At 46.2% G+C, this 21,691-nt stretch overlaps 1 protein-coding gene and 1 long non-coding RNA gene across 2 annotated transcripts in view; one reads left to right on the forward strand and one right to left on the reverse strand.

Annotated features, from left to right (window-relative positions):
* Positions 1 to 21,691, forward strand: part of LOC140588822 (uncharacterized) — a 90,026-nt gene that overhangs the window by 60,294 nt on the left and 8,041 nt on the right. The window lies entirely within an intron of this gene.
* tmeff1a (transmembrane protein with EGF-like and two follistatin-like domains 1a) overlaps positions 1 to 21,691 on the reverse strand; it is a 55,617-nt gene that overhangs the window by 21,464 nt on the left and 12,462 nt on the right. The window contains exon 2 of the mRNA XM_023815646.2: positions 1,540 to 1,649. Coding sequence (XP_023671414.1) covers positions 1,540 to 1,649 — 110 coding nt within the window. The remainder of the gene's footprint in view (positions 1 to 1,539; positions 1,650 to 21,691) is intronic.

A 21,691-nucleotide genomic window follows, 5' to 3' on the forward strand; every position in this document is an offset into this window, starting at 1 on the left:
CTGTCACTCCGGCAACGAGTATCAGAAAACTCACAACTGACGGGCGCGGAATGTTCCAGATCAAGGCCTCGCTACAAATGCAAGCCCAGCACTGAAATCTTATTCTGGTCTGATAGACTTCAAAATCCAAACACAGACGACATACTTTCATGCACTCAAAGTCACTTCAGATGACGAGTGAATTCAGCTTTATAAAAATACATGTATATTGAAAAAACAGGAATGAAACTGTGGCCATATTTTCAATCTAAGGAATTTATTACAATGGACTAACATTCCAAAATCATTTAGGAAGCAGGGACATCGGAGGTCTGTTCAAGGTCAGGAGGCCCCTTCAAACTAGCACTTATGATATTGTTGTGCCTCACTATTCCTGTCCTCGAAAGCCAAGACAATCACTCTAGCTTACACGCTCCTCACTACGCACGCAAACCCTCCGTACAAACCCAGTCTTCCTCCAGAAAAAGAGCCAGAGGTCTTCCTCACCTCCTGGTACCACAATAGCAAAATAACGACATAAGGAGAATCGTCCTTACATCGACGGTTCGCGAGAAGCCGGACTGGCTTCTCATTTCCTGATACTGCCATGATAGAATAACCACAAGCGTGGTATCGTCTCCAAATCTATGGCTTTCAGTTAACGTCATAATATGGCCTTGTGAGATCACCAAGCTTCTCTTCACATGGCATAATGAGGCCATTAACACGAAACATGACTAACTTTACAGGTGCCCATGAAGGCTTTTAAATATAACCCTTGTGTGGAAATAATTACCAAAATGCCTGTTTTTAATTCATCTTTATAAACTCTTATAAATGTAAAATCATGACATTATCATTATATTTTACTTATTCGGGCTACATAGAATGAATTTCCTAAATTTACTAAAGCCGACTGAACACTTAAACCTCAAGCAATTACCGTTAATTACGGAAGGTGCTTGTGGTGTTAGAAACAGCATGGTAGTATTATAATAATTCAGATCAGCTGTATTCATTATTGGCCATTTAATGTGAAATGATATAGCAGAGAACATTCTGTGTGGATGTTAATTTTAGAGTTTATATTTTAAATGTGGACAGATCCTAGAGACAACAGTCTGCTTTTAAAAATATTTGCAGGACCACGGGAATATATAAAACAATATATGATAAAACCACTAATTCCTGCAGAAATGCTGTGTAAATTTTGCCTACGTACTGGTGTGTTTCTGGGCAGGGCAAACAAATATTTTTCCATCTTATATGGCTGTCAGGTTATGTTTGTAAAAGCAGCCACAATTGAATCCCTCTGTTTTCCTGGCATATATCAAGCTGTCTAGAAGCCGGGAATGAAAAGGCCTCCATGATGCACATAGAGACCTCTACTTCAGAGGAGCCGTGTGACCAAATGTAGCATGCTAGCTTATAACGCAGCACAGTCTGGGAGCTCATCTCAGCCTGACAGGCAAAGCAAACAAAAAGGATTTGTGTGTAGGATGCCCTCATGCCAAGTTAGGAATGCCTCTGCCATAAGACCCCCGAGAGCAGTGCACCTACCTGAAAATGACAAACACACTTCAGGTCAGCCCCGTCGTCCCGACAGCTGCCCCCATACCGACACGTGGAGTCATCACACACGCGCAGGTCACTCTTCTTCTCAGAGAGGTCTGCGGAGACGCGGGGAAGGGAAAGCGGCAGTTCAGAGTGAGGCCGTTCGGTCTCTCAAGACGCTCCTGCGCAGCGGATGCCGTTTTTGGGCCGAGCACAAGATCAAAATGCTCTCGACACAATTTCATAAATGATAAATTGAAAATATACCACATCAAACAGAATAAGGAGTTACAAAGGAGACAGAAAGAACTAGCAAACATTTTGATTAGATATTCTACCCAGGCAGACTATAATAAGCAGGCTTTATATCCCAATCCCTGTCAGGAACACAGTGCTCCATGTCTGAGTGTGACACTGACTGTCCTTCAGCCATCCATACCCACAATGCACCAAGAGCAAAACCACCGGTCAGACTGAGCTCATGCAAAGTAGGAGTTTGAGGGGCGAGGAGACCAATTTCCACCCTCCGGCTATGGAATTGAAACCCTCCACAACCTGCTGTTATATCGTATGTTATTCTCAACGCCAGTGTCAGCAAATTTTCAGTATATTCTAATAGGCTAGTGTTACTCATTTTCCGGGTCTGTTCACAATATTACACCTAGCGGCAAAATTCATTCTGGCTTGCTCATAGCTCTGGACTGTACCAAAGGTAAAAGTATATATCGTTGCTGTCCAATGAAAAGCACGTATCTCCAAAAATCCATTATTTCAGGAGAGCTGAAAAATACATTTTCTCAGAAACTACTTCACAAAACACAGCGTAGACACCCATAGCACGGTCAAGAAACCTATCTATGCACAGCCATCAGCGATCAGTTTAATGTTTTAAATTGCCTTATGTGGATTGTTGTCAGTGAGGCAAATATGTCCAGGTCAGCGACAAATAAACTAATCCAATAGTTTCATATTCCAAATTAGTAATGATGTTAGTTAGTGGCCTGTCTAGCTATCACGTTTAAGTTGTTAAAATTAGTGATATAAAACAATCCATACAAACGACCATCATGAATACAAACGTTAACTTGTAAAAATAAATGCTAGCTGAATAGACAACTTCATCTAACATCTTTTAATTAGTTAATTCGATGCCAAACTCTGTCAGTAGTCAGAGAAGAATGTGCACATCCCATCTATACTAAAAAGTTGTAATTAGACAGTTTCATTAGACAGTGAGGATATACGTATAAATTTACTAAAAACGTTTTGAAGAGGTGTATTAAAGCTAACTGGAGCAGACCAGTTTTCTCCATCCATTCATGTTCCATATGTGTTTACGCAGTATATTAGGGTCACTATAACCCTGGATTCTTCGCACAGCCTGCAGGGGGTGCTGGTTCCTCGCACGGCACACACACTATGGGCAATTTTTGGCACAGTAGTTCAATCAACACCAAGGCAGTTTCTCCTTCAAAGTGGTAATCTGTATTTTATTCTTAAATCTCTTAAATACAAATCAACTTTCTCGAAGTCCAAAAATACTGTGGTCAAGTTGTTAGGAAGCATAATAAAACCCTGGGAACACAGTGTGACCTTTGACTGTCATAAGGGATTAAAGGTTTCCATATTTTTTCCAAAGGCAGTCCTGCATTTATTATGGGTAAAAAAAAGCAGATTTTAAGACGAGACAAGTGATGCATCTACGGAAGCTTTGTTTGATGTGTGGATACATGCAACCAGATCAATCTTCTTAAAACTACATCAACTACTTTAATACTTCCACAGAGCCATACATAAATCCCGAAAACTGTAAACACCTGCGGGGAGGGGAGTTAGGCACAGAGCAGCATCCGTCAAAAGTGTGTCGTCTCTGGGAAGCAGCCAAATCCCATCACCAAAGCCGCTTCTGCCGCCATCATACATCTCAGACCCTGACACACGGGTGTCCTGGACGGGAGTTAATTTCCGCGTTGACCGTGCAGTTCACGGTGAGGTCATGGAAGGCAGATAGCTACCAAACCACGACTAACAAAACAAGTGTTATCTGTACAAAAACACACGTTTTACTCAGTTTTATTAATACAATTCTTAGATTATTATGTTGCACTCATAAACCAGAATGACACTGGACATGAACAGAAGGGGGAAAATAAGATTCCCTTCAGCCACCAGTCCCTTTTACCCATAATCCTGTGCGTCCAGCCCTGTAGGCTGCATTCTGGTCCTGGCAGGTCAAGCCAATGGTGATTTACATTTACAATTCAGATGCACTATTTGCTACAAGATCAACCGACACAAATCATATTTCCAGCATTCTGAATGAAGGAGACAACTATGGAATATGAATTAAAGAATTACTGATTCGGAATCGCCACGGAGACAAGATCCTGGTAAATATGCCCGGATAATGTCTCTGCAACCTGTGCCGTGACATCCCAAAATCGTGTTCAGTTACAAAAAGCTTTTCATTAGTGGCGCTGATGACAGGGATGTTGACAGTGAGCTTCTTCCTTTGTCATTATCAAGAACCTTTGGGCTGGACGAAGAAAATAACAGCCTGCGGAGCTCAGGTGCTCTCACACGAAAGGAGGAGGAGAGAAAAGAATGAAAACCCAAAAGCCCCCCGCAGGCAGTGGGAGGGCGGTAATATTAAGTCCGGCCCTTGGTAATTGCCAAAGAAAGGAGAGCTTTTTTAGGAGACAGCCAGGCTTAATAGCCTTTGAGGAGACCGTGTGCTCCGTAATTATCACCTTGCGAGTAGCCTGAACTTCAAGCTGCATTCATCCGCGGCCTGTCCCCTAAGACCAAACGGCAATAACAAGCAGGTCACCGGCCAGTCGGTGGCTAGGACTGCGTTAAGAAAAGCTCAGTAATGAAGATCTTTACAGCTGTATACTTTCCACTACAGCTATATTTAAACATATCACAACACTCCACAGGTTCAGCTGAAGGGCTATTTAACGCTATTACGCAAATTCATGGTTAGTCGTCATTGCGGCAGGTTAACAACCATTCACAGAAGCTATGGAGGAGATATTTATGTTCTAGAAGCACAGGCAGCCCATTCTGAGCTAGCAAATCGCCCAAAGCCTTCAGATCAACAACCAATCAGATCCTGCCCTTGGGGAAATGCCAATATTCCAATAGCAGTGACTGATGACATGACTGTCTTGAGTTGTTACTATGGAGATAATGGCCCTGCACTTAAAGGAAAGATCTTATCTTCAGGTTCGGAACTTCAAAACACTTTGGAATGAATTGAGAACTTGGTATGGGGGGCAATTGGCAGAGTCACACTATGGAGGAGGTGTCTCGTGGTACTTTGAAGCACCCTACTTCCTGTGAGAGGAGCGTCATGAGAGCTTTATCTGATGCATAAGACCTAGACCCTTGGGTGTCAGTCAAGTACAAGCTATACATCCTACATGTCAATATATTGAGATCTATAATCAGGTTGGCAAATTGGGCATCTTTAGAGATACTGTAAGACTGGATTCCTTCCCAAAGTCAAACTAACATAAGCATTTTATGTTACCTAGTCAAGTTTTCAGGTGTGAATGCAGATTAGTAGTAGTGAGAATGACAGCCATGATCGACCTTTCCCCACCCACTTGACCCCAAACTCAACCCCAAACTAGCAAGGCTTGTCAAACCCCTCCAACACCCTTGGAAATGAGTCAAGGATCTGGTCATGCTGGCACTGTGATTCTTCCCGACTGAAGAAGCCTTATCTCCATCGTGTTTTTAAATCGATCCGATGCATGGGGGGTGGTCCACACCGAAAGAGTGGCAATTTGCTCCGATTAACCTTCTCGGCAAAAGCAGACGGGAGGCAGCCCAGTCACCCCTGTGCTTTTACGCAGATTAGCCGAGCATTGCCGTTTATTTCATGAGAAAAATCTGTTCGTATTCCAGCCTGCAATTTAATTTTTGGTCAGGGTGCACATCGAAACAAAAACAAGGTTCTCTTCCATTCCAAACACTGTCGATTTAACCCACCATCTTTGGCCTCGTGAAAAAATTAATGAAATGAAACATCACTGGTTACCAGTTGCATTTGTGATGGAACGAGACAGGGTGGCATTAACCTGGAGCATGCACTTCCTTCGTGTTCCTGAGGGGCGGCGACACTGCTCAAGACTCTAGACAACACAAACAACTGCCTTTGTACACACACCGGGGCCCCGAACCCTCCATGGCCTGTCATTTACTCCGGGAGCCCCCAGCAACCACGGTTTACAGCAACTGTCACCCTGTGCCTGCTTGCTATCTTTCATTGTTTCCTTCCTTCCGCGGGGTTCTGTGTCTTTCATGGCTAATTAAGTCTGCCCGTCCCTCCATCCATCATAGAAGGATTGCAGTTGGCAGGGCACAGCGGAAGGTGTCTAACATTTGCCCGCCGGAACTTTCTGGACAGGCACGGGAAAGAATTCAATCTGCCCCTCGCCAGCAAGGGCTATTTCATCACCGCTGCCAAGTGCATTATGGGTAGTCATATACTTCCCCCCCCCCCATAACAGTTCAGACAAATTGATAAAACTACCGAGACTCTTTATCAAATTACTTTTTAAAAATGGGAAAAAAAACTAAATTTGAATGCCAGTTAAATCTGAGGATTTCAAAAGAGATGGAGACTTTATTGATGGGTGATCAGTCAGTGAATACTGTTCACTGTATTATACTGTTCACTGTATTATACTGTTCACTGTATTCCTTAACTGTATTCAAAACAATATTGCATCCATTTTCTAACCACTTATCCTGGGCAGGAAGAAGGTTTGGGGTCTGGAACCAATCCCAGTCAGCACAAGGCTGAAGGCCAGGGTGCACCTTGGATGCGACTAACAATATTTTCAAGCAATGTTTAAGCTCAAAGATGGAGCGCATTGAAGTACTGGTTCGTGCTGTAGAATTATGGAATTATGTGCTGTTGTAAATTAGATTGTGGGTTTTTAATATCCAGGAAATGGTAAGATGGCTCATGACTTTGTAATTTGATAGCGCTTGGCCCAATATGACATGCGTGAATATTCCTGATGCAACGCCAGTGCAATTATAATTAAATTGCCCCATTTACATAATGTGTTTAGGGGATATTGTATTCCGGTATGCAAATAACCTTCATGGGAACAACTCTGGTTCGATGCGACCGTGCGCTAAATGCCACCTGCTCGGCCCTGTCCCCTTACAGTATGTCACAAAGGCCACCTTTCCACACCGTGGATGGAGTCCGTCTAACAGAGATCACGCCCCAGATGTGTTATGGGTTATATCTCGAAGACAGAAGAGCTGGCTAACGGCCATTTAGCATCCACAAGCGGGATGTAGACCAAAAGTTTCATGTGGGGGGAGGGGTGAGGGTGTGCGATGACTGAGTGTTACTCTGAACCAAGCCGAAAACAGTGCAACTTTATCACTTTGAAGCATTACGGCTGATGGGCGGGGGCCCCACTTTATCAACGTGCCCCCTTGCCCGTACGCCAAGGAAGCCCTGTCTAATCGAGGAGTGGCACTGAAATGACCATTAATCAGAGGCGGGCACTTTGCGGTCCGGCAGGGGAGCAGGGGCCAAGGTAGCAATCACTCTGTGGGGGGGTGGGGTGACGTATTTGGGGAGTGATTTATACTGAAAGAGTGCCACGGAGAGGGAGGAGGGTCACAGTGCCACAAGGTGGGTATAGGTGGGGGGTGAGGTGTCTGAGAAAACATTTTTAAAGGTGTGGTGATGGGGGGGGGCTCTTCACAGCACTTTATTATTACTGTTATTTTGATTTTGATCCATTCCCTGTCCCAGAGAAGCTAAGTTTGGTCACACTTGGCTACCACGGTAACCCCCCCCGCCCCCCCCCCCGTAGCTGTAACATGCGGAGAGCTCAGCCAAGGGGACCGCCAGCCTTACACTGAAAGAGTGTGCAGTGAACAACTCCATCGGATAACTGAAAAAGAAGAGCACCATAAAATCCCGGCGACTTACGAAACGGCCCGACACAATCCTGCTTTCCCAGCACCGACGTGAGTGCACGTGTCCCGCTAGCCAAATCCCCCAGGACAGGATTACAGCAATGAGATTTAAATGATGTCTTTATAAGGATTTGATGACCTGCTGCAAGACATCAGTACAATCCACCGGTAAATATGGAGGGCATTAGCGTCTGCTAATAGACACAGTTTTTAAAATTGATCGGATAGTACATACAGGTAAAAGTTTGTCATCCCAAACGGCATCATTTTACATCCCGAGAAAGACTCCACTGCCAATTGTGCCTTTGTTCCTATTAACCAGTGACGGCAGGGCATTGAATCAAACAAAGCCTGGAAAATTACAGCTCTCAAAAAGCGATGTTGCAAAACAGACACGCCTTATGCTGACATGTGTTCACGGGCCTGTGCGATGAGCCGCCTCTGAGATCGAGGATGACTTGATCTCTGACAGTTCGTGGAAGCCTCGCACGATGGCACGGAGAGGCTGCACGGAGCCGGCCTCAGGAAACAGACAGCAGGAAGAAGCAAACGCATCCTTTTCTATCCAGATATTCCGCTCGGCACGCCCACGTGCGTTGCAGCAGCCTTGGAGTGTGAGGCTGGAAAAGAGGAACATGTGTCTGGATCATCAGATTACACCCAAGGTTTCTGATCAGCTTCCCTAATTACTCACAATGATATGGATGTATGTCTTTGCTTTAGGAAAAATATCCAACATCTACGTATCCCCTTTGTTAAGAGTAATATGGAAACATTCTGGAACGTGAATATCCTTCCGTCTTCGATACCCGGTAATTATTTATAATGGATGAACTGAATTCCATGTAAGACAAGGATGAGAGGTCTAGGAAGGAGAATGCCCATGTACCTAAGGCAGAAGGAGTCAAAGACCATATAGCTAAGGAGAAAGGAGACAAGGGTCAGGCATCTACGGAGAAATGAGTCAAGGATCAGGCATCTACGGAGAAATGAGTCAAGGATCAGGCATCTACGGAGAAATGAGTCAAAGACTATATAATTAAGGAGGTTTGAGTCTAAGACCATGCAGATAAAGAGGTTGGAGTCAAAGACTATGCAGGAAGGAGTCAAGGCCTATTTGTGCTCAGCCACCCGCCTTGCCTGCAGCCATCAAATTCTCATCTCCAGCCTGAGCCGATGGCTGCTCGTGCTAACACAAGTCTCAAGCTAATTACATAAATGCACTTGTCCTCACGGACAGACGGTGACACTGGGTGGTGTTGGAGTGCACAAAAGAAGGAATAGCTCTTTAGTTCGGGATCGGACCCTCAACCCCTCGAGGCACGTCCTCCTCCAGGCACGTCCACCAAGACAGCAGAGAATGCGACCGTGAGCCCATGCCAAGTCTCAAAAAGTGAAGAGAGGCATCCTCCGACAGGAAATTCACAATCCACAATCAATTCCCTGGCACACACAGTCTTTGCACTCTCCAGGAGGCTACTTTACATCTTAATTGCACAAAATGTATATTTTGCAAATAGCACAGCATCACCGTGGTACATGCACCCTGTGTTGACAGCGCCTCACCATTCAACCCCCCTCAGTTCCATGTGGGTGGTGGAAATTGCCGAAGGTTCCCAAGACCAGACTGGCAGTTAACAACCGCCATATGGGTTGCCATTATTTCAGGGCAGTTGATCTCATTTCAAAGTGTCTCTTTTTAAATATCCCAATTTCTTCTACAGCACTAGTTTTAGCATCAACTGTCCATTTCTCTGGGCGTTTTTGTGATTTTACTTTATGCTCAAAACCTGCCACAAGAGGATCAGCATAGTCTGGCTGTCTACCACCTACTTTTGAAATGTTTTCGGAATTTTGAAAACTAGAGGAACGCAGATGCCCAGAAAGCTCAGAAAGAGGGCTACCACTTCAGATGCACAGATCCTTCAGATCACGGGGTGACAGGATCATTTTGAAAAGGAGGGATTGGGGCTCGGAGCAAGGCCGTGGTCAGCCGTGCTGTGTACTGGACAAACGGCGCCGCTTCCAGATCAAACAGCGCGGGAGACAGGCTGCAAGTCTCAACAGAAACTGTTAACGCCCACCATAACTTCCAGCTTAAGAAAACCCAGCTGACTGAGAAATCCTGCTTTGTGGAACGGCCCCCAGGTCACACACGAGTCCGACCACCCTCACCTTGACTTCTCAACTGCAAAGACAAGCTCTTGGTTATGACAGGCAGTTTGATATCCTACATCGTATCTATCAGTGGAAAAATGAAAATAATACAGAACGGGTATCAAATCGGCGATAGCAAAAAATTAGCATTGCCAGGCATGGCACTTATTAGGGGTCCTCAGACGGAGGCCTCTTGTCAGCATAAAATATCTGCACAGTTAGTAGGAAGAAAAATTAAGGCAAGAAAAGCACATGGCCGAACTGTGCTAAATTCCCAGAGCAAACCCAACGAAGTTAAACCGCCTCTGACAGTCAAAAGATAGATTGCTGTTTACCACTCACGCGTTATTGTTCCTTAATCCCACCTAAACCTTGTGAAACACAAAATTGCTGGCCAGCAGCCTAATTTTTCCATTTGCATAATTGGCTGGGCTCTGGTGATGAAGTCCCACCCACCTGCACAGCTGAAGGATTGTTTTAGCCTTTTCAAGCTCCTGTCAAGATTTATTGGGAGATCTGATTCCTCTATTCCCCTAAGCCCCGCCCCCACCTCCCCTGCTATTCATCGCCCGGGTGACTTCCTGGGGTGCCCCTCCTCCACCCTTTCAGCCTTGTTCTGAAAGCTTAGCCAAGCCCCTGAACCCCATAATGCATCTTTGCTGAGTGTATCACGGCCCACTCTTGTAAAGAGCTGCTGGTTAGTAATTAAACCCTTTTAGGGTCTAAAGCTGGGCCTTTTTTAGGACTTTTGCCCGTGTGTCTGACTTTTTTGTTGACAAGAAATGGACATCAAAGGACGGCTCCAGCTCGCAGAGCTGATGTAGGGGAAGGATTTTAAAGTGTTTCCTGTTAAAAGACGAACAAAAAAAACCCAAAGATTTTACATTAATCAAGTGGTAAACAGGCCGACTGAAACAGTGCCGTTTCACAAATGCTGGCCACGTCTTCCTCGTTGTTGATTTTTCATACACACAGAGATAAGGACCAAAGCTCTCATCTGTGGGTACCTTCAGAAAAAAAAAACACATACAAAATAAAACACACAAAAACCCAGAGGGTCTAGACAGCCCATTCCTTACTTTGGCTAGTCTTCATTCTTAGTCTCAGCTTCAAACAGATTCAGCCGCAATATAATTTACTATCTCACCCCCGAACCACAAACAGCAGCTCTGTGATGTGGGAAAGTGAGCCTTAGGGCCAGACCCAGGGAGCCGATGAGGAACAAGGAAGATTATATGAGGTGCGCCAAACAAAGAAAAATCAAAAATGACATCATCCTAAATGGTTTAGAACAAAAAAAATTATATCAATTACATAAATAACAGTATAATAAATCATCTTTGGATGAAGACTGTCCTTTTGTTAGTATGTGGCTGGCACAATCTTTTAAAAAACCATTAGAACATGTCTACAGTCATTTTGATATCCAGCTACAGTTTCCATTAATGCCCGATTCCAAATGGTAGTCACATTTACAGATACATGAGAAGGTGCTGGTCTGCCCCTATAGTGTTTCTGTTTGGGTTTTAAGGTGCTCCTGAAAAGATCTGTAGAGGAAGAGTTGAAGCTGTGTCTGTCGAGGGTAGAAATTCTTGCGTTCAAAGGGCTGGTTGGCAAAGATTCCTGACAAAGAACCTCAACAGACTGCAGGGCGCATTTGATTGGAGTCGATTAAAATCCTCACTGGGTCAACTGTGTTATCTTGCAGTCTGTGCTGGGCGCTAACATTAAGCGTTTGCGCTCGTCTGCTGGGATAAGGGTAAGGATTCAGCTGGTGTGGTGCATTCTGGGATAGGAATTACTGCTGATTCACAGACAGCGCCGCCCACTCGCGCACGGATGGTCTGAAAACGGATTTGCAAAGAAGGGCCCGGCATTGGCGGAGCGGATGTCCTCCGGCTGCTGATTTGTGCCCCTTCCGGCCGGAAGCACAATCCCTTCACGGAAAGTCGTTTGGTGTCCTTTGGTGCTTTTGTCCACTATGGGTTCCCTATGGTGCAACAGCCTTAGCATGGACACCAGTATAAAGCACAAGACAATGGCTGTTTTCATCCCATTGAAAACACATCAAGAACTATACAGTCACACATTGTCACTAGAGTTCCACCACGGACAAACATATTTTAGCAGTAATTATTTTTTTGTGCGTTGGATGCAGTTGTATTACATCCCATGGTTACCATTACAGTGCCATTTTGCGAAAATCACACAATTTGAAAGCAATACAAAAACTATTCAAAAATGTTGGTTTTCTCTCCGTGAAAATAGCATAATGACGACTCTAACGAACGTACGTGCCAGAAAGCAGCCAGTATTTGTAGAAACGAGGAGGAATGAATTGCATAAAAACAGACAACCAATTATTTTTGTCCTTTACTGATATATTCAGGATCTCAAGCTGAGTTTGAACACATTTCCCAGTATTTAAATGACACAGCTTCTAATTGCTTTCCAAAAGAGTAAGAAACCACCATTTCATGTGTATTTTAAGCTCTAAGCAGTACAGCGCCTTCTGTTAGACCGAGCTGCCTAACATGAACCCAGAGCGATGACAGAATGATCAGAGGTGGGTACACGGCTACAGAAATTTGCAGTCCATGTCTCACTCAGTTTGGTCATGATGAAACAGCTTTGAAGTAATACATAAGAAGTCCAGCCTGTCCGAATGTAATTTAATCATGTTTTAGGAAGCTACTTTTCCTCTTCACAGGACAGAAAACTCAGCCAAGACAAAATCAGCCGTTATCAGAAGGTCACGCAGGATGTGTTTAAGTGTTCCGGTGCCAATCTGAGAGTGGTCATCATCAGCGTTTATTCCCACAATGTTTAAATGAGTGACATCGGTCATGCGGAAAGGGAACTGAATTTCCCCTCTAAGATACCATTTAATGTATTTCTTTAGCATACCTCCCCCCCCCCCCCCCAAAAAAAAAGAAAAAAGCCGACAAAAGGCCAGGAGCAACCCAGTGTTAGTAATCATGGTGGGTTTTTAACAGAGGCCGGTCTGTTAGAGGACGCCTCAGCTAAACCCTGAACACCCAAGGAATCGTCTATGAAAAAAGAGGAAATTGTGCATGGCTCATTTACGCTGCAATTACTTCTGGGAGAACAGTCCAGCGTATTGTTGGGGGGTCCTCACCCGACGAAAAAGCATGCAGCCGCATAACCGACCCGGAGACCCATGTTGAACCACCCATCAGGATCCATGACCAGCCAAAATGGCAGCCTTTGGCCCCATTAATCCCCACAAACATCTACCCCAGTAAACCTGTTAAAGTGAATGAATCCTATTTATATTACATTACGGAAACTCTCAATAGCAGAGGTGTGAAGGTATACATTGCTTCTTTTTTTCTTTATTAAACAGTGGTTTACTGAACAAACTATGACTGTCTTTCTTAAACAAAAAGTCTCTGTCAATACTGCTGCAACCTACTAATAAAAAATTAAATTTACTTAAGTCGATCAAAATAAATATTCTCTCACGTAAATAAAAACAAAATAAATATCCATTAAGATGCACATTTAGAAAATTAACTGCACCTGATCTGTACTGTATTCACATTAGAACACAAATATTGTCTCAAAAAGTACAAAATATAAGAAATTTAATATCCAATTTTGGTGCAGCATTTAAAAATACTTGTGCTGTACTTGCATTCACATTAACAACTTCCAGCCATAGTTGCGCGACATCATCCACCCCTTTCTGAATGTTGCTTGGGGGAAACACACAAGCACACAAAGGTTCCGCGTTTGCTGCATTCATAGGGTACATGTGCGTAGCGAAACGAAAGACTCGTACTGAAAATTTTCGGTATGAATATGTGTACTGTTACACTTCTGCTAAATAGCTAATCAAGTCAGTTTACAGGGAGAATGATCTTCAGATTATTAAAAAAAAAAAATTTCATTGCTCGTCAATGACTGCTTTTGCTAGACTTGTTAAACTTCTCAACTTTATTAAGGATTATCCATCCATCCATCGACCTATTTTCTGAAACTGCTTATCCTGTTCAGGGTCGTGGGAGGTCCGGAGTCTATCCTGGGGGCTACAGGTGCAAGGCAGGGAACACCCCAACCCATCTCGGTCGTGGATAATCCGTCAGGGATAATTTATCTTGGATTATCTATTCACCCATCCATTCATCCATCCATAACTACCTATCCAGTACAAGGTCACAGTGAAATCTCAGGAAGTAGGAATGTGGCAGGGATTTTAGTCCATGACAGGTCACACACACAACCACAATACAATAACTGGACACCGGAGAACCTGGAGGAACCCTGAGGAACCCTACAGAACACGTCTAGAACATGCACACGCACTGAGCTGGGGGCAGGAATCTACAACCCTGGAAGTACTACACTGGAAGACAACTAGCTACCTTAACATGGATTATATTAAATAAAAAATAATCAAAGAACTGAGTTGTGATATTTATGGACACAGGTAACCGTAAAATCGGTCCCACTGTCTTTTTTTAGCAGGTTTTCTCACCTTTTTAACATAAAATTCAGTAGCTAAAGGCAGGTGTCCCTATTAACCTAAAATGTAATACGTATTGATTGGGCCACCTTTGTACTCTCCTAATTAATGCTAGAAGAGCCAGGCGTCCTGGGGGCGCCCTAATTAAAACCCACAGTGACCTTTGCCTCCTTGCTAATTCAGGAAAGCTGTGGCGGGCGAGTGGATTTTCTGGGGGGGGGGGGACTCCAGGCTGAACCTGGAGTCCCCGAGATGCGGGAAGCTCACTTCGATCATCCATGGATCAAGGACTGTCTTTACCTGGAAACGCAAAGAATAACAGAGGCAGCAGCGTGATGTATAATTCATGGGGGCTCACAGCAGGGCAGCTGTATTGGAACAATATTAGCCTGTGATATATTGAGTCGCTGGGACGGTGGGGGCATCAAAGTCTCACATTAGTGCTGAGCTCATGGACTGTCCCGAGGCTCGGAGACTTGCCTGCTTTGTTCTTTTTGGGTTTCCAGGCTGAGGGACAGAAACAGCCAGTTCAGCTCCTCTGAAAACGCAGCGATTATTGTGGCATCTGCTAAAGGGTGTGGATGTACTGAGGGTGAGGCGATCTTACATTAACATCAATGCGGCGTCCTCAGCTTCCTTAGGCCACATAAATAACGGCCGCTGGTGTGAAATAAATACTTAATGCTTTATGTTTAGGGACAAACCAGGCCGTACGTGGCTTCATCTCCTTGGCTGGAGATTTGCGCCTCATGCCGCAAGATCGACAGCCTGAAATGAGTCTCGTTGCACTGCGGGGCCGGGATTTGGGGGAATAGATGCGTTTGACCGCTGAGGCAATAAACACGTCTCTGGCGGCCAATGGAAAGCATGCCAGCCTTGCGGTGCATAACAGTGAAGGCGGCAGGGGGTGCCGTCCTTGAGTCGCTCATGCCGAATGGCCAAGGCGGGCGAGTCGTTACCCGTAGTCATTACGGAATGTGCCCACCGTGGCTCGGGGGTGGCGGCGTCTGTGGGCGCAGGTCTGTCCGTTTGCGGAGGTAGCAGATGGGCCGGATGAAGCCGACTGTGACGGGCCGGTGCGGTCCGCGAGGGGCGAGGCGTGTGACAGGGAGCCGCTCGACGGAGTTGGACGAGTTCCCTCCCTCCGCCGTGCCTCGGGCTGTCCGCTGACCACACCCAGGTCCTGTGACTTGCGCGGCGGATTGAAATGTACAATTCACACGCGCATCAAGGCAGCGTTGGCACGGGGCCGAACGCAGCGCCGGTTTCCGAAAAAAAGGCCGTCCACGGGCCTCCCGGCTCCGGCCGGTTTGCCAAAGCCATGATGTGCTGTTTCTTTGTCAGCCAGAGCCTGGTGTAGTTGGTGTAGCTAAACTCACAAGAGGCATTGGGTTGACCCACCCAAAATAGTGAGGAGCACTGACCATTCAAGGAGCCGTTCGGGGGAGCAGCTCCACCCAACAGCCGAACTGCGACACTTGCCGCGGACGTCAACAATGGTTCCAGTCGTGCCTTTCTTCTGCCAATTCACTGATGATACCGATGCTATCGGGTATCAACTAATGTCTCGACGGAAAATGGCTCACACTGACGGCCCTTTCGGGTCAGATTCAGATCTTTAACTTGAGTTTCAAACTCGGACACAGGCTAACGAAGCGAACTTTGTACCACGCAGCACAAACTGCGACGAGAGCACGGTTAGCTTGTTAGCCGCTGCAGCTAGCGTATACTTAGTCGACTGCCCACGGTATCCAAGCAAGTTCATTTCTTCCCAGTTTTCATCGACATGATTCACTCTGCCGTGAACATATTGCCATGGCTTCCAGCTTCGTTGAGCTTTCCAGCTCAAGAAACAATTTCCAGAACCTTCTTATAAAAAGAGAAAAGCCTGAACTCTTTCTGTCAAACAGGGAGCACTTTTGCAGAAGAGAATATATGGTATAAGTTATAGTATTTATCTGCACATTTATCTCTTGGCTTGTTTCACTGCAGTTTGTAACAGATAGCTCTGATATGCATGTTTAACTTTTTCAGTTGCCGTGTGGATGTCCGTTGATAGATCCCCATCCTATCCAGGATTGTTCCCTAATCCCGCGACCTGTGTTTCCTCTCAGCTCCTCCACTGACTCACCAGTGATTGGAAGAAAGGGGGGGGGGGGGATGGTGTTTCATGGCTTGTGACAACTGCATCTTATTTTCATTTTTAAATCTGAGTATCTTGTTTAACACAAAGCAGATCAGACAAGCTCATTTTTGAATTTTTTTTACATAGCTGCGAGCGTCCAAGTTTTAAATCGATACCACTCTTGCGTTAGCTTTTTAACGTTAAAATATTGGACGTTTGATTAATAACGATAAAAAAAAAAAACGGGCAGGATTCTCAGTGCAGATCTTTGCATCCTCAGTAATTTAAAAGCCACAGACAGGCCAGGCCACCCCAGGGCACTGCGTTAAGCATTCGTTACACTGGATATCATTAATTATAAAGGAAGAGAATGTGTCATTATCTCTGAGGCTTCCTGCAACCTATCACTGGGGCAAAGAACGCAACAGGCCCGTCACGCCAGTCGAACAGCTGAAAGGGTGAACACAGCGGCACTACGGGAAGCCACAGGTCAAATCCGGTCTTCTCCGTCTCCATCCTCGGCTGATTTTTTGGGGGTTGTTATCTGCGGTCTTCAGAACCACAGCACCTGCTCGAGCCTGGCTGTCAGACTGGCGGCTGGATCGCTCCAAGGGAAAACCACTGTATTTTTCTAACGTGTGTCTAAGCACGACTTGCGTGATTGTTTTGTCGGAGAATGTAATGTTAGCAGGCGTGTTTTCTGGCTCTTTACACGGCTTGACCGAAAAAGCAGAAATAAGCCACATGGGAGAGGAAGCTCACAACTGGATCATAATCCAAAACGTTCTACCAGCATAGACTTTCATGTTTACCTTCAGTTCCTTCAATGGCACAGACGTTGCAAGAATTTATTTTATTTTTTTTAAATCAGATGAACACAGAGGCCTTGCACCTTAAGTTTGGTGGGTGACCTCAAACAGATAAATATCAGCTCAATGGTACTATGTTGAGCAGCTACACACCAAACTTCCAGCCTCCTTTGGGGTAACTGACCCTACAAGTCAGTGAGGGAGGGGTTAGGCAACCCCCCCCCCCTTAAGAATGTGCCATTTCAAAGCAGGCCATCACCACTAACCTTCAGCTTTTGACAACCGGTTATTACGATGCAAAAATAGCATTTAGAAATTCATCTTTTTGTACTAAAACGGCTCTCTATTTAAGTTACGGCCTCTCCTTGATAAGTAATGCTTATTAAAATGCTTCATATCTGTAAGATAAAGGTTCATGTGAGACTTGGGCTCCTGTCCCATGCACTGAGCAAGAGGGACACGACATGGGGATTCCTCTGTGCCCCACTGTTCCTTATCTCTAGTTTGATAATACCATTTGTAAAATATCGATAGTAACTTGCGTGTATGCTGAGGCGAGCTGTCGGTGCTAGTTATCAGAGATGGGGGGAAAAAAAGAAACACAAATACAGCCAGAATGTGTCGAGTTTGAAGTGCGTACTTTTGTGCTGTTTATCACGCCCAACACGTTCCCTGTATGACAGGGAAAAGAAAATATCGCTTGTGTCGTGAATAAGAGACAGAAGAAGCAAATGTGATCCGTCTCTGTGAACTTCAGACGGGAACAGGAATGTGAAAGCGGCCCAAAGTGAAGACGGGGCCCAGTAACGACTCTGGGCTGAACGCAGGCGTCACCGCCGCTGACGGAACCCTGCCGAGATCCCCAAAATGCCTCCCCTCTTTCAAAAGGCAGGGATCTCAATCACGACAGCTGACCGCAAAGGACAGGGAGGGCAAAGGGGGGGGGGGGGGGGGTCCTGAAAGGGAGGGTGGGGGATCACAGGCAGGGGACCGGCTGAAGAGAAGGAGGCCCGACACGGCAAAAGATTTAAGCGCTACCGGAATTCAAAGGCTGTCTGAGCGACGGAGAACTTCAGACACTGCAGGCAGAGAGTGTTCATCATGGGAGTGAGGAAGGGAACGCGACTGGCTGGAGGTTAGGGACAGAGGGAAGGAGAGAGATAGAGGGAGGGAAAGAGAGAGAGGGAAGGAGGGAGACAGGGAGAGGGGGAGTGAGGGAGGGAGAGAAGGAAAAAGAGGGAGGGAGAAAGACAGAGGGAGGGAAAGAAGTAGAGAGGAGGGATGGAGAGAAGGGGAGAGGGTAGGAGAGAGATAGAGGGAGGGAAAGAGGGTGAGAAAGAGAGAAGATGGGTGAGAGATGGAGAGAAGGAAGGAGGGAGAGAAAGATATGGAGAGATAGAGGCAGAGAAGGAGAGAGATGGAGGAAAAGAAAGAGGAAAAGAAGAATAGCGGGAAAGAGGGAATGAAGGAGAGAGGGAAGGAGAGATGGAGAGATGAAAAGGAAGAGAGAGGGGGAGGAAAAATGAGATAGATTTCCATGGCTTCAGCAAGACGTTTTGTTAGCAGAGTGTCATTGTCATTCCCTTAAGATAAAGCTTCATGTGAGACTCTGAGCAAGCGGGACACGACATGAGCTGTACCAAGGAATCCCCGGGAAGGGCGTGCCCTCCTTCAGGGGCCGTCCCGTGGGAGGAGGGTCTCCCTCTGCGCCCCATTGTTCCTTATCTCTACCAAACTCCACAACGGAGCATGTTTGATCCTTGCCCGCCCCCCCCCCCCACAGGAAGCCTCCAGGCCGGCACATCTGATGGCCACTTTTAGGAGTGTTTGTTTGTTCGTCTTCTTTGTGGTTGTTTGTTATCGGCCCACAGAGGCTGTCCGATGTGGAACAAATCGCCTAGCGGCAGCGGGGAGGCACCGCTCAGGTACCGACTCCCAGGGTCTTTCCCCTCGTCCTCCGACTCAGAACCTTTTTTTCTTGACCAGCTAAACCTGCTCATTCCGAAAACAACATTTCATCTCGTTTCTTGGCCAAAATTTCATTCACATTTTTTACATATCCTATCCAAACAACTGGGTCCTTTCTCCCAATGCCATCGAAATGCTTCACTAATACGATATTTCAGTGGCCTTTGCCAGCTTTGCGGTTGGCAGCCCCGCTCTCGCACACAAACTCCAGGTCCTGGAATTTTTCATTGCACGGCCTGCCGGCCCGACCCCCACGGCTCATTCTGGGGCCTCCATGGGCTCGCTCATGTGCACCAGCACCCGTCTTCAGTCATGCACTTGGAGGCCATGCACTGACAGCTGCCAGAAATGAACAGGGCGTACCCATCCGTAACCGGCCCGAAATTCTTCAGAACGGGGCCCGGCATCCCCACGGACCCCCTTTGACCCTTTCCCATCACAATGCACGAAGATACACAGACGTATGCATATAAAAACAGACACAAATGAATAAGCACATTTGACAGACAGACTAGGTAAGCTATTAGACGTTTGGCTTGTGGGGGTGGGGGGGATTCCGCACCCCCAGCTGGCCAGGTCTGCCGGCACCCAGCAGCCGGGGACCATAAACCAGCTAAACGACCCTGTCACAAACTGGATCCCGACCAGTTTGGCTTTCAACGTGGCGCCAGCGCACGCGTCCCCAAAGCCCCAACGCCATGGGACTCTACAGTGGACCAGCACAGTTTTCACATGCCACCTCAATAAAGACCCGTCTACGGGCTCCCCACAATGCTCCCTTCATGGCTAACACTTTCGACATGCACAGCAACCTCAGAGTGGGTCACGTGCCTTGGCGTCTTCCTACCCATAATGCCGCAGCGCTCGATGACTAACCGCAGTCGTGAGTTCGCTGTACCTAACAACCCGAGGTAAATATAAGCAGTAGATGTTTGATCAGTTTGTGCAGTTTTGCACAGTCATGGCCTCTAGGGGTGTCTGCGTACGAAACATGTGACCTGTTCAGGGGAACAGGAAGACCTCCTTTCCATTTCTGTGACCCCACATTACAGCAGATCCTGAGAGCCGTCCAGGGCCATTCTGCTGCTTTTCTATCCGTCGGCTTCCAGCAGACAGCTGACGCTCCGCAGAGCAGATGTCGAACAGGGCGCCAAAGCCGAACCAAACTCCAGCCACGATCCCCACTGCCCTCCAATTCAAGTGGTCTACCTAGATCACTGTGTTCCAACTGGATTTGTAACCCAAGTTTTACCACTAGCTCTACACTGGTTGGCAAATTTCACAGGCTGCGTCAATGTGCGCTCAATGCAAATGACGATTAAGAACGGGGCCAGATGGTCCCACGGGGACCAGGACCGACCCTGGAGCTAAAGGTAACCAAGGAGATGGGGGGAGGGGCATGTTTTTGAGAAGCAGCCATTTATCTGTCGAATGTAACCCAGAGCTAAACGAGATGTGGAGGGTGGACACGGGCTACTTAATAAGACTTGCCAGGGGGGTGACGGGGGGGGGGGGGGCATGGTATGTAGTGGTATTGTGTTTAAAAATGGGCGAGGAAACTAAAGAAAGGAGCATCTACACAGCCCAGTGCTCTGTCCCCTCTGGTCTAGACCCTTTGGTGAAGTCTGCGCTGTCACCCTTGGTTTTGGGTACAGAGCGGCCTCCATTGGGGGGTGGGGGGGGGGGGGGGGTGGAGTCATTCCTCCTGCCAAAAATCTGCCCATCAGCCATAGAACAAAACTCACTTCACTCAAGGACCCGCCTCAGTGTCTCTTCTTGACGGGATTGCATTTTAATACGCTGATATTTGTAGCTGAGTGGTCACTTCTAACTTTTAATAACAAAAGATAATGGGCTTTGTTTGTACAATAATTAGCGGGGTTTTTTTTTTATATACACTGGCATATAAAACACTGTTTTCGTAAAATGCTTGGTTTGGCAGTTGCTACAATCTATTAAAATTCCTCCCAGTATATTATGTATAAAACATGTCCTTTTCGAAAAAAGGAACACTCAGTCAACCGGTTGAATATAATGCACATAATTAATGGCAGTGAGGCTCACAGAATGATATTCTTTTGTAATATTTATCTGTGTGTCACTGAAGGTTACATTTATCTATGCTGTACAGCTAGGTGTCAGAATAAAACAAATGGGTCAGTTCCAGTATAGTATGGAAATGAGTTATGACGATCATACAGTGTTCTAGGTAATATGCTACATGTTTCTCTAATGGTTATGGTCTTGAGTGTCCGCACTCCGAGTGACCTTGGAACCACCCCACGAGGCATCCTCCCCCGTTTCACTATTTGTTCCTGAGCCTTCTCCACGGGGGTAACCCTAGGGGGGTTGTCAACAGGCAGAGCCAGGCCAGAGAAGTCACGGCATCACAGAAATGGGATTTCCGCCTTTCTGCACACGTTTAAGATGCTGGCCTCATCCCCGTGGATACGGCAACTTAGGTAACATTCTGCGAATTTAATATCCTTTATCATAAAGGCCCAAGTGGACATTTCTAAACCAGAACATCTGGAAATGTACTTAGCTTCTGATTAGCGGTGATGCTGGAATCCAACACAAAACCTCTGACGGTTTTTTACTGCCATAGATAAAGTGTGAAACTCTGAAGCAGATTCCTTGAAAATCCGT

This window comes from Paramormyrops kingsleyae, chromosome 4, assembly GCF_048594095.1.
Source record: "Paramormyrops kingsleyae isolate MSU_618 chromosome 4, PKINGS_0.4, whole genome shotgun sequence".
NCBI classification, from domain to species: domain Eukaryota; kingdom Metazoa; phylum Chordata; class Actinopteri; order Osteoglossiformes; family Mormyridae; genus Paramormyrops; species Paramormyrops kingsleyae.